At 43.3% G+C, this 13,429-nt stretch overlaps 1 protein-coding gene across 9 annotated transcripts in view; it reads left to right on the top strand.

The window, feature by feature from the left end:
• PTPRT (protein tyrosine phosphatase receptor type T) overlaps positions 1 to 13,429 on the top strand; it is a 548,712-nt gene that overhangs the window by 114,923 nt on the left and 420,360 nt on the right. For all 9 annotated transcript variants that reach the window (XR_009728966.1, XM_061376782.1, XM_061376778.1 and 6 more), the window contains exon 6: positions 156 to 449. Coding sequence is in view for 8 of the 9 variants with exons in the window: in XM_061376782.1 (XP_061232766.1) it covers positions 156 to 449 (294 nt within the window). In the remaining variant the exon portion in view is untranslated. The remainder of the gene's footprint in view (positions 1 to 155; positions 450 to 13,429) is intronic.

Here is a 13,429-nt window from a genome sequence, read left to right as displayed (position 1 = left end):
TACAGAGGGAATAAGTGTAAACCTTCTGATCTCTTAAAAGTAACTTTGTGTCTTATTTTAAATCATAGCTGCTTTGAGGTTACTGTATTCCTGCAAGTGGAAATTTGCTCCCTTAGCCACAATAGTCTCATGCTTCCATGATTTCTTGTCCACAGAGCCCCCAACTCCCATTGCCCCCCCTGAGCTGCTGGCTGTCGGTGCCACGTACCTGTGGATCAAACCCAACGCCAACTCCATCATTGGAGATGGGCCCATCATACTGAAAGAGGTGGAGTACCGGACGACCACTGGGAATTGGGCTGAAACACACATTGTAGACTCTCCTAATTACAAGCTCTGGCATTTGGACCCTGATGTGGAGTACGAGATCCGGGTGCTGCTCACTCGCCCTGGAGAAGGAGGCACCGGCCCCCCTGGACCACCACTCACAACAAGGACTAAGTGTGCAGGTAGGTTGCTACAGCTTCATAATACAGCAGAAATGATTTTGTTCCCTTACTATCATAGTAACAAATGGTCTTGTAGATGTGCTTTGTCAGTGATCTGAATTAACATGATGAATTTTCCTATATCCTGGAATATTTTACTTCCAATTCCATAGGCCAGTGTTTAGGGAACTGTAGTTTTTATGCATGTCATTTATTGGCCAAACTTTCTGCTCTGCTTTCTGTTGGAATGGGCCAGAGAATGAGACTTTTCCAACCAGTTTTCCAGTAGGCAAATTGTTCTTCTGTCAGACTGGTCTGATGGAAAAACTTCACCCTGTAAAGGCATAAAAAAAATATGTTGTTCTTGGGTAATAGTTCAGCTTTGGTTCTTAACAAATAGTGCTGTCCATTCATGAGTGCAGTGTGGTGAAGTGGGAAGCATTTAGTTTCTTGTATTCCATTTGATAGAAGCAATTCCTCTCCTCACTCCTGACAAAGAAACCTGTTCAAATGCTGTGCAGCATCTTCCCTTTCTCTTTCGTATTGTTAACAGATCGATTTTGCTCCAGGGACAGGAAGCCTCTCTCTCTAAGCCATATTGGCCTTCCCAGGAAAAACCAAGGGATCATGTTCCTCATGTTTCATGTATAATGGCTAAATATATGGTTTCACACATACATTATCAGCCATTAAAGAAATCAAGCTCTGTGATCTGCAAGGGGGTGAACAAGGCAGTTTTCTATCCAGCACTTTTTCCTACCACACAGCTATCTTCTGAAGGTTTGCATTTCTGTAATGTTTGCAGCGTCCTCACTGTGCTGTGAACAAAGAACAGATTAACAGGCTGCTCTCTTCCTTCTAAAGCCTTCCTCGTCACAAGTTAGTAGTTTGCAACGAGTAGATTGAAGTAATGCAAAGCTTACAAAAAAGCATTCTGGTCCCAGTTACTCTTTCTGACCAAATAGCAAGGCTGAAGTGGGAGGAATGCCTCAAGAACAGCCAAATCCTTCCTGGGATGGGACTGAGCAGTGCAGTGTTAGCCTTCCTCACCCACTGTCCCAGCCTGAGCATCCCCAGCAGCATCCTCTTCTGTTACCAAAAGAGGAACCTGGGCAGGTTGTGTGCATTGTGGGGCAGGGATGTACATCCTTACTGCCTTTCCTTTACTATACAGGTTATATATAGTGAACATTTAATGCATCTTTAGAAGAATTGGTAAAAACCATAAATTTGAGCTTGAGGATGTGGTGTGGAGTTGTTTGCTGTGTTCAGCATCTGTCTGTTGGTAGAACACAGATGTTTGGAGGCTTTTCTCAGCTAGGTGGAAAGCATGAAGTGATGTGGGTGATGTCCTGGCCTGTTTGGGAAATGGGCACATGCTCTGGTGCTCATCTTTGGCTGTCTCCCCCTGTGTGGTCACATTCTCTAACCCTCATCAGAAATAACTGCAGGCCAGGCCCAGGACTGGGCATTTGCAGATGGAAGTGGGATGTACTGAGCTGATGTGGTTCATGTGCTGGGACTCTGCGGGCACACTCTGCAGCAGCCAAACTGGTCTGCATTACCTTTGAAGAAAGCATGCTTTAGCTTACTGCAGGGGTAAAAATAAAACAACAGAAAGGCTGTTGGCTTTGTGCTGAATGATGTCTTTTACAGGTATCAATGGACATCATGAAGGATGCTGTGGATAATCTGTTCCACTTGGCTGAGCTGAGCCACTCACTGTTTTCTGTCCTAATTTACTAACGAAAATCTACCTGGAGAAGATCATTCTGTTAATGGTAGCTGTCATACAGAGCTTGTGGAGATTGATGGTGATGGCATTTAGGTTCTTTGGGGTGGAGAAATTGTAACAATCTTGATCCTAATGGATTTGAAGAAAGGGAGAAACTTACCCAATATCTGAAGATGTACAGCTTCCTCAAAATGCTAGCTGGTACAGTGGATGGGAAAATGCAACTCATTATTCCAATTTCCTTGTGTTGTGGAGCTCCCTCAAAATACCCTATTTTGAGGATAATTACACAGAACTTCCATGGTAAAGATACTAAATAATGCACTGAACCAAGAAGAGAGCGCTGCTTCCTTCATTTTTCTTAGAGCACCTAATGACATCAGTGAAAAGGGCAGGGTTTTAAATAGGTGAGAGATGAGTGATGCTTCTTTTTTCAGGTGGAATTTTGCTTTTTTCTCTTTGTCATTTTTTTTTATTAGCAAAAGGCAAGTACCAAACTGCTGCACATCTGTCTGCAGTCAGTAGATGACTGGAGTTGTCCTATTTTACTGGACAGTTATCACTGTGTTTATTAGAGCCTCTAATAAGAGATAACAAAATCAGCTGCAGAAGTAATGGTAGAGAGTATCACCTAAACTGGTGAAGAAGTAGTTACTTATTTAAATAGATATTTAAATAAATACTTCCTTCCCTGTGAGGGTGCTGAGGTGCTGGCATAGGGTACCCAGAGAAGCTGTGGCTGCCCCATCCGTGTCAGTGTACAAGGTTGGACACAGGGGCTTGGAGCAAGCTGGTTAAATGGTTAAATTGCAAGAAATCAGTGTAACTATAAACAGAAGCTGTCTGCAACCTTCCAAGAGTGAGAAGTCAATGTCCCTTTTAATAAACAGTCTTAGTGGTGTCTTTTCACATAGGCATTGGATGTTCACGTACTAGGGAGTAGGGGCTGGCATAACCTCTCCTTGCAATGAGATATTTTTTCATTGTTATTTTTATCTCTAAATCAGAAGAGGATTTGGGAAAGACCATGTTTTACTTCCACTTCAATCATCAGAAGCTCACTTACAGAGTTATAGTTGTCTGCTCTGAGTTTCTTGACTTTCAACCTTGCATGTAAAAGCATGACCAGAATGCAGAGCATGAGCTTACAAAGTCATTGTACTGTGATGTAACTCATATCATGATCATTCGTTATTTTCTGGTTGTTGATCAGAATGAATGGTAGTTGATTTCATGGACTTGAAAAAGTTTTTCATTATATAAACCCCATAAAAACTAATTATGAAAAGTCTCACTCTGAGCACAAAGTTTTATTAAACTGGATAATATCTTATCTAGATTTTCTGTAACCAGTATGTGCCTGGGCATCTGTTACCCACTGACGATGCTTTTGGTTTCTACAGGCCAGCATTACAAGACTTCATTTCTATTTGATCTTTAGAGATGGTACTGAAAACTAAGTCCTAGTTTGGTTCCATCCAGAAAAAGCAATGGCCAGAAAACATGGCAAACCCTGCCCTTGGAAATGAGTGATCTGTTTCGGTTGTGGGTTGTTTGTGAGGATGCTGAGGCACTGGCACAGGGTGCCCAGAGAAGCTGTGGCTGCCCCATCCCTGGCAGTGTTCAAGGCCAGGTTGGACACAGGGACTTGGAGCAAGCTGCTCCAGTGGAAGGGGTCCCTGCCCGTGGCAGGGGTTGGAGCTGGATGAGTTTTAAGGTCTCTTCCAATTCAAACCAGTCTGTGATGCTGTGAAGATTGGTAGGGTTTTGTGACCTTGAGGCTTGGAAGCAGGAAACTTTCCAGTCTGACAGGAGAATTACTTGGTAAGGAATGGGAGGGGAGAAAAAGTCCTGAGAAATGCCGTAATTTGCCCCCAGTCAGTAATTCTTCATTGGACATGCTTATCACAATGGGAGGTTTGTCCTCATATGAAGAACTTCACATGGTTCTCATGCAGCTCGTCTCTTCAGACAAGCTGCTAGGGACTGGGTAACTCAGCAGGAGGATGTGATTTAGCTCCTGGAGAAAAGAGCAGTTGTCAAGATCAATACTCAATTTTTGTTGTTGGCCTGGGGAAATAAAAGTTACTCTTGAGCAGTGTGCCTGAATTCAATACTCCTCTTACAGCCAGTCAGGATCAAGTAGCTGATATAAATGTAAATAGTCTGTACATTCAGAGTTTCATACAATATTGCAAGGGAGTTGGAAAACCTCTTCCTTATTATTAAAGGGTACTTTGTTGCCATGAAATCTTGAGAAGTTTAGAACTGAGAAGCAGCTTTTGCCTTTTTGTTTCTTCAGTTTAAGGCCACTTGTCTTATAGAAATGTTTTGGTCTATTGATCTGTTACAGATGTTAGAAAAAAGGAGGGAGCTGTGTACTGCTGTGAAATGCTCAAACTGAACAACCAACAACTTCATTGTGGGCTAACATAAGTTGTTACAACAGGTTCATAACTGGTTCTTTCTGATTTCATTTCAAGGTGATAACTCCGATTAAATAGGAAACATTTACATGGTAATGTTGGAAACTAAGATTGAGGGGTGCTGCACTGCCTTCATTTTGTACTGGTTTTCAAGCTTAAAAAGAAAAACCAGACACTCTGAAAAAGGCTGATCTATGAGTCAAAGCACTGCACAAATGGCGTGTGGAGAGTTTGAAAGAGTTCTGTACAACTGATGAGGAGGTATTATTGCAATTGCTCATTTACAGCCTAATTTAACTTGGGAGTTAGTCTAAGCCTTGTCCTGAAGTATGCATCGCTTCCCTGTTAGTATCACTTAAGCTTTTGGCTCCACTGTCTTTATAACTTTAAATGTAGACAGTGGTGGAACACATGCTGCTTTAGCAAGTTTGCTACTGTTGGCTAATGCTTCTATAGAGTATTAGCAGTGAAGGAAAACCTAACCTGGGTTTCTTGTTTCCTGTGTTGCTAAGTGCAGTAAGACAAGCCTCTGACGTGCAGGTTGTGCTTGTGTTGGGTTTTGCTCTCTTCTGAATTTCCTGGAACAAAGGTTCATGTAGCACAAGGAAATGCTGCTGCTGTTCTCTTGATAGCAGCTGTTCCCAAGAGCTGCACCCTGCACGTGCACTGTTGAGGATATGGCAGCATTTTGCATCTGCCCTTTCGAATGTGGATCCTGTGAAGCCTGTAGGACCAGTACTCATTTCAGAGACTTTGTCTGCTTAGCCTGATGATTGAAACTCTGTTCTTACTCCACCTCAGTAGCCTTTGGTATGACAGCTACAGAGGTAAGAGTAGAGTTACAAAAATATTCTTCCCTTTTGATTCTTGATCCCCAGTTTGTGCTTGGGAGCAGCCCAGCTGTGTTGCTGAAAGATAGGGGCTTCATCTGCCTCACATCCTCATAGCTGAATTCTCCCTTTCAATGCAAGATGATGGTTTTCCCTGGCAGGTTGATTAAATAGATAATAAACGTATCTTGACTTCTGTTTATTCTTTCTCCCTCCTCACTTTGTTTTTGAGGGAGCAGAAGGACAGCATCCACCCTTTAAACAGGGAGAGAAAAGGCAGGTGGAAGAGAAGGTGAAGTGCTTCTGGATGACTGACATCCTGTGGCTTTGAGCTCTGCCAGGTCTCAGCTTCTGTTCAGCGCACAACACGTCCCTTCAGACCACTTGAAACAATACAGACAAGTGAACTGCAGAGCTCTGTAGGAAGCAAAGTGTACTTCAGGTTTCTCTTCAAGTTGGGGTGCAGGTGGTTGCATGATAGGGGTGCTCCAGGCAAAAGATGTCTTTCTGAGCTATGTTTGTGATAGAACAGGAATGGTGATCTATATGGAACAGAAGTAATTTGGGAGGAGAAGGGAAGGTAATTGAATGGTGAAAGGGAAGTGTTTGTGCACTTTGGGGTGACTGGGTGAATACAGAACTCCAGAAAAGCCAGACAGATCCTTGGAGCTGGCAAGATACTTGATTTGGCATTAGGCGCTGATGCATCCAAAGTTCACACACTAAATACCATGTGTTAGGAAGCAGCAGGGTGAAGAGAAGTGGCTGGGATATACTGCTGGAGCATATCTGTGGGCCAGAAATTTGATACTTGTTTCTAGCAGTGACCAATGCCTGAAAATTCCTGAGTCCAGTAAAGCATGTCCCCTGGTACCTTTAACTGTGGAGCATGTGGTGAGGAGTCTTTATCCTGGTTGGTGCAGAAGATGGGCTTTTTGTCCTGAGGTGTGTGGATTGATTGCTCTTATCTTAGTCTGCATAAATAGTTATTAATACAAAGGCAGTCACAATAATGCTTTGGTCTGGATTTTTTGCTTCCAGAGGGATTTTGCTCATGATGGATTTAAATTCTAGGGATTTACTTTTTTATCTGCAAAGGCAGTTTGTTATCCAGCAATGGTTTTTATTTTTATTTATTAGGATGAAGTGTGGTTATTCATTTCCACATCACACTGGTTCTGCTTGGTGCTGTTACTGTTTAAATTAATGTATTTCTATAATGTGGTTTGACTATAGACTTGTTTTCTGACTGGACAGGCTGGGCAGTAGGGTGATAACTTTCATAAAGGCATGAGGCTTCCATGCCAAGAGCAGTTCTTACTAATGATCATGGATTGATTTGGGGTTAAAGAGAGCTTAAAGTTCTTGCAGTTCCAACCCCCTGCCACAGGCAGGGACACATTCCACTAGAGCAGCTTGCTCCAAGCCCGTGTCCAACCTGGCCTTCTTCCTTCTTCTTCCAACCTGCCTCAGCACCCTCACAGGGGAGAGTTTCCTAATGTCTAATATAAATCCTAGATTAGATATCTAATCTATCCCAGCCAGGTTGGACGGGGCTTGGAGCAACATGGTCTTTTGGAAGGTGTCCCTGCCCATGGCAGGGGTTTGGAACTGGGTGAGCTTTAAGGTCCCTTCCAACCCAAACCACTCAGTGAGTTTATGATCTGATCTTTGGGATGGGAGCCTGGACACAAATGATACTCAGAGAACCTAAATCAAATTTATATCAGCTTCTGCCTTACCAAGGCAGACCGGGGTAATCAGGAAACTGAGTTCTTATCTTTATGCACAACACAAATTTTCTTGTCTGTGTTCAGATAATTTTGTGATTTCTTTTTCAGCTCACTTAAAGAACCCATAGGGGGAGGGAAGCACAATAAGCAAATATTCTATGTGTTAATAGCTTCTTTCCTCTTTGCTTATGCAGCTTCATTTCAGCACCCTCAATTTAAGGGTGTTTCTAGTCTGGTCCTACAAATGGGACTTCATAAGATGATGTCCTTAGCTTGTGCAGATCTGGCACTGCTTTACCTAAGTCAGCATTTTCCATCCATTCAGACTCTGCTCCACAGTTTGCCCAAATGGGCCAGACGTTTCTTCTTGATTGTCACTCAGTCCCCTGCTAAAAGCAGTTCGTTTAAATTGCACGGTGTCTGTTAGTCTTCAGTTAAGTGGCATCTTTCATAAAATGTCATCCTGTATTACCATATTATTACTGCTTCTGTTAGTTTTGAGATGTGATGAGACTACTGTCTCCAGATGTTGCTTTATAGGAGTGTGAAAAGCTCTGTTAGTGGGAGGGCACTGGATGGGATAATGCTCTGTGTGTGTTCCTGCATTGAGCTTCCACTGAGGAGCCACCAGAGGCAGGTGTCTGCTTCCATTCTCTAGGTAAGATGCACCAGAACTCATCCTGGGAGTGAAATGGCAGGCCCAGTCCTGCAAATCTATTAAGCTCTATGGATTTCCGTAGTCATGATCCCTTCTTTGTCCTGGGACAAATGTTGCGCACTGCTTCCTGCTTATGTTCCTCTTTTTGCCTTTCCAAAGACCACTGAAACATAAATGCCTTTCATCCTTAAATGGGTTATTAATGTACACAAGTCTGCATTAAAAAACACTCAAATAATAAGAGATGTTTAGAGTTTATACACTCAAAGTTTCCAATCTTAAACCTTTCAAAGACTAAACCATGTTATTTGGCTTTCTTGGAAGCTCTAAGGTATAACAAAAGCAAGGCAGGGGCAAAATGGAAGAGCACACTACACTTTTCACCTTATGTTAATGGCTTTTAACCTGAAATATTGGTGGGACAATTAGGAATATCTTTGTTCCTTATGTGTTTAGTTTTACATTTTGTCATCAGTATTTTACCCTTTTATTTTCCACAAGTGGACTCTGAGCTATCAAGATGAACATTACTTGTTGTTTAATGTGTGCCAACTACCCAGAGGAGCAGAGGTGTTGCACAGCTTGGGATAGGGGGGTGGGATGTTGGTATCTTAAGTCGTACTGTTGCAGAATGAGCAGATGGAGTATGAGAGTGTGAGAGCACAACCCCTTTGGTAATGGTGTGTATGTGTCTGCAGGAGTTGCACTTTCACACTGCTTGAGCTTGGTAATGGAATTTTATTTGTTTAACCACCTGTTCTGTCCATGGGCATTTCGCATTTTAGACTCACAGAATGGTTTGGGTTGGAAGGGACCTTAAAATCATCTAGTTCCACCCCCCTGCCACAGGTAGGGACACCTTCCGCTAGAGCAGGTTGCTCCAAACCCCATCCATCCTGGCTTTGTTTCAGTTACATTACAGTATCTGAACATGTCAAACAAAGAGGGAGTAGGATATATGTCATTCTATTTGGTTGATGCAGGGCTTCATTTGTTTCTCAGTTCACATGACAGAGGTGGAGAATTAAAGACCCCCCTGATCTCCAAAGGCCCTGAATTGGGATCCTGGTATTGCCATGGCCATGGGGATGGAGAGCGATTCATGGGCTCAGTCATTTTATTTGCTGTTCCAGTGAGTGCAGTGAGGGATAAAAAAGGGAAATGCTCTCAGCTCCTTTTAGCTTGTGTTTGCTCTTTAGTTTCTAAGCTAAAAAGCTTTTTCTTTCTCCTTTTCTTCACTTGTTTTTTTAAGCTATGTTTTCTGAGAATTTGAAGCAGTAAAATATTTTATGACTTTAGAAGCAGCATTTGAGTAGAGCATAACTGTGACCATATCAAAGTATTCAACCATTGCTGGAGAGGCACACAGGCCTGAGCATCAAAATCAGACTGACAGCTGCTGTGACAATGGATTTCACTCAAAATCCACAAATCCTCATTTTAGCTGCCAATAATGCTTCAAATTATTAAAGTAAAATCTTGTTGCAGAGATTGGGAGGGGTTTTAGAGCCACTGGGAGGGGGCTTAGAGCAAGACCACGACTCACAAGATAACAGAAGCTGAAAGCCTGAACATCACAGTTTCCTCCCTGTGGCACTGTGAAAGGTTTTGTAGCATTTACCAGAGACCCAGAAAGGAGGGAAGTGGGTCTTGCAAATAGATCCAAACCTCCAGAAGTTGGAGTTGTCAGTTAAGGAAGCTTGATGAAAATCTCTGGTGAGCTTGAAAGATTAGATTGGGTATCAGGAAGTCTGGCGCTTTGAAGATAAAGCCTTCAAGTGATAAATTAATTTAACAATGGTTTTAATAAGAAGATAAACTTTGCATTAAGTTGTCTTTTTTTAAGAGAGGAGGGGGGAGGCAGAGGAACGGGATGCCAGATTTAAGAGAAGGGATACTACACCAAAGGCAGTCTTCGATATGAACTACGGCATGTACATGTAAAACCCGGTCCTTCCCAGCTGGTTTTATTCTGCGTAGATGGGTTATTTTTTAACCTAGTGTACTATCGGTCACTTTGCTGTAATGGTTATTGCATTCACAGTATCACACACAGTATCACAGTATGTTAGAGATTGGAAGGGACCTCAAAAGATCATCTAGTCCAATCCCCCTGCCGGAGCAGGAACACCTAGATAAGGTTACACAGGAAGGTGTCCAGGCGGGTTTTGAATGTCTCCAGAGAAGGAGACTCCACAACCTCCCTGGGCAGCCTGTTCCAGTGTTCCGTCACCCTCACTGAGAAGAAATTTCTTCTCAAGTTTAAGTGGAACCTCTTGTGTTCCAGTTTGTACCCATAACACATTCCTCTGTGAAAAGATCCACAGGGTTCTTTTCCTTGTTAGAAAGAATCCCACTATTAAAGAAACTGTGCCTGAAAGCAAGTCTGCAACTGGGATGCTTTATTCTTTCCTACGTAATTAAAACTGTGGTGTGCCACTTGGGACAAAGTGGCTCCCTTTGCTGCTGGGAGAGACCCAAAAGGTCTTTGAGTTGTTGTCCAGCACATACAGTGGATTCATTCCTGTTGTGAAGCATTGCTTGTTGCAACTTTAAATGCATAAAAATAACCTTGCAATGTGTTGCATCCTGTAATTTGCTTGGTGGTGGGGGGGTTTTGGATAAGCAGTGTTAAGTTTCTTGTAAAACTGATGCCCATCACATCAACACATGGTATTTTCTTCTTGGAAGTCACTCAACCATGCACTTGTACTAGTTTCAGTTACAAGGCTTCCCTATGTGAAATCTCAGTGCTTTTGCTTCTCACTTTGTCCTACTCTTCTAAAGACACCAGGAACCACCAAGTTGAAAGGTGAGCATTGCAATACCCAACATAAGACCTGCAGAGTGAAAATGAGTTTTGTATCTACTTCTGGTACACCCATTTATGTTCAGAAGCTCTTTTCAATAGTTGTTGCTTTCAGTTAGCATTGTGCAGATAGGCACCTTCTGCCAGCCTTCTACTCTCTAGGAAAGGCAGTTTTTAGCTTTCCCTGATCCAGCTGGCACAGCACAGCAAATATTTACTTATTTTCACACATAAGCAAATATCTCAGTGTGAATGAGTTGGAATCACGCTCTGTGCGAGCAGTGCTTCATACAATAGTGGTACGTGGTGATGCAGCCAGTCAGGAATTGCTCTGGAATCATCCAGGGCTCCCACACTGCTGGCATTGTAGGGGAACAGGGAGACTCACGATCAGTGTCAGTGCTCCCAGGGGTCAGACTTGGTTCCTTCCTAAGAGTGACAGCTTGTCTACCCTTACTTGTGTTGGTGTATGTCTCAATTTAGAAGATGCTCTTGCTTGTACCAAGAAATCACCTCCAAACCTGATCGTGATAGCCTGTGCTAAAAGTAATATATATTATCCTGTTAAACCCCTCTGTAGGCTGTAGTATACCTCTACCTGTGTGCTGAAAGCATGAGGATCAGCAGCTAGGTACTCTTACCTTTTATCTGTCACAGGGGTGCCCCTTGGCAGTAGAACGCTGAGATATTTTAAATCAAAGTGCTCTTTATCACACAACCCCAGCCTGGTTTGTGTTGTGACCTTAAAGCTCCTCCAGCTCCAGCCCCTGCCATGGGCAGGGACACCTTCCACTAGAGCAGCTTGCTCCAAGCCCCTGTGTCCAAACCTGGACTTGAACACTGCCAGGGATGGGGCAGCCACAGCTTCTCTGGGCACCCTGTGCCAGCGCCTCAGCACCCTCACAGGGAAGAGCTTCTGCCTAAGAGCTCAGCTCAGTCTTCCTTTTGGGAGTTTAAAGCCAGTAGTTTAAAGAATGGGCAGTGAGGTTTGATTTTTTCCCTCATTCATGGTACGAAAAAGGACCTTGCAAATAATCCAGTGTTTCTTTGTGATTGCTGCTGTATGTCCATGATTACCTCATTTCAGATCTGGCAGTGTTCGTCTCTACAGAAGTGCTTATGAAATCAGAGTTTAAATTAGGGAAATAGAAGGGATTATGAGGCACTATAATATTCACCTTACAGAAATACTATAATCTTTTCTTGTATGAGTATTAGGAAGAATAATGTCAGAGAGATATGATGCTGTACAGCCCATCGTGGAAGAGGCACCAGAGGTTTCTGCACTTTCATCTGAGATCTAGAATTGTGGATCAGTTTTTTAAGCCAAAATAACAGCCCACCTCTTCCCCTGATCCTGGTACGTCCCTGATCCAGGGAAGGAAGCAGGTCCTGCAGCTGTGGGGCAGATGCTCAGTGCACTCACACAGAACAGAACCCAGCTCGTGGTCCAACTGCCCCGGTACCTGGTGTTGATTCCCCCCTGCCCTCAACACTGCCATCTGCAGCGTGTGAATTCTCAGTGCTCAGCTGGGGGAACTCGGGGGCTGTAACTTTTGTGTTGGGAACAGCCCGTCATTCAGAATGCACATGAGGGGGGTTTATAAATGCAATCATATCTGATTGCTGCTGTAAAGAGCATGAAGATTTAGACATCCATATATATTTTTGGCTCCCTGGTCTCTGCCTCCTTTTTAACCAGGTTTTGCATTGTGAGGCTGTTTCAGCTAACTCAGCTCTTTTCAAATGATGTTTTCTTCTGCTGTTTCCCAGCTCAGAAACCAGGGTCCAGGTTTCCTCGTATGTGACTAAAATCTATAGCCCTCGGTGCCTGTAAGAGCTGTTCCTCTTGGTGATGTATTTCTCTTGCTGCAGCACCTGTCCTCAGCTGACCATCCACTTGGCACAGCCAGGTTTATCCGTTTGACTGCTTTGAAGCAGATTGCTTAGACCTTTCCAGTTGTCAGCACATGGTAACAGCTCCTCTCTTAACCTGGACATACGCATTTGTCTGCTGACCACATGTTTCCCATTGCAGGTAAATAACTCGAAACCCAGGTTGTCCTCTAGAGGTTAGGTGAAAAAAGCAGGATGTGCTTAAATTGCTGCCTGAGTTACAGACTTCATAAACACCATGCAGGAATCTCTTGTAAGAAACTTGCCACACTGTGCAGAGATTTGCACAGGAATCACGGAATGCCATTGTCTCTGATGATGTACTTGAATGTGTTGACTGATAGGAATGCTTTTAAACTCAAACACCTTAAAGACTTTATGAAACAAATCCTACTTTAGCTCATCCCCAGGGTTAAGGGCTGGGGTACTAGTGGCATATCACCTTCAGCATTTTCTTTAGATTTGTATTCCTTAAAGAAGTCAGGAAATAGCAAACAGTGGCCTCTATCACTCCATCTGTTCCCTCCTGGGTGCATGGAGACAATATGAAATGCTCTGTGCACCCTTCACACCACTGCAGGTTGCCTTGTTGTGTATTCAGAGCACAGCAACAACGATAACGTGGTCATGTTCTGGGCAGCAAAGCTGAGTGTTTCCCAGATTGTGTTGACAGGTCTGTCCTTAAAAATCCTTTCTGCTTTGCTTTTGTGATATTTATGAGTGTTACAGCACTGTTGGTCTGTTTTTTTCTTTATTTATAAACCTTTCGTTTGCTTACCCTTTTGTGAGTGCGTGACAGTCACAAATCACTCATTAACTCTCCATGCGAAACTGCAGGCACTGGCCCCCTGCTTCCAGGCTGCTGTCTGCACCCCTCCTCTGTGCTGCATCACCTCACCTCAAGGTGGAAAACC

The sequence above is a fragment of the Neopsephotus bourkii genome, unplaced genomic scaffold (assembly GCF_033783945.1).
Source record: "Neopsephotus bourkii isolate Nb327-2 ecotype Australia unplaced genomic scaffold, CSIRO-AGI_Nbou_v1 NB_1737, whole genome shotgun sequence".
Classification (NCBI taxonomy): Eukaryota; Metazoa; Chordata; class Aves; order Psittaciformes; family Psittacidae; genus Neopsephotus; species Neopsephotus bourkii.
This window is presented reverse-complemented; position numbering and strand designations above follow the sequence as displayed.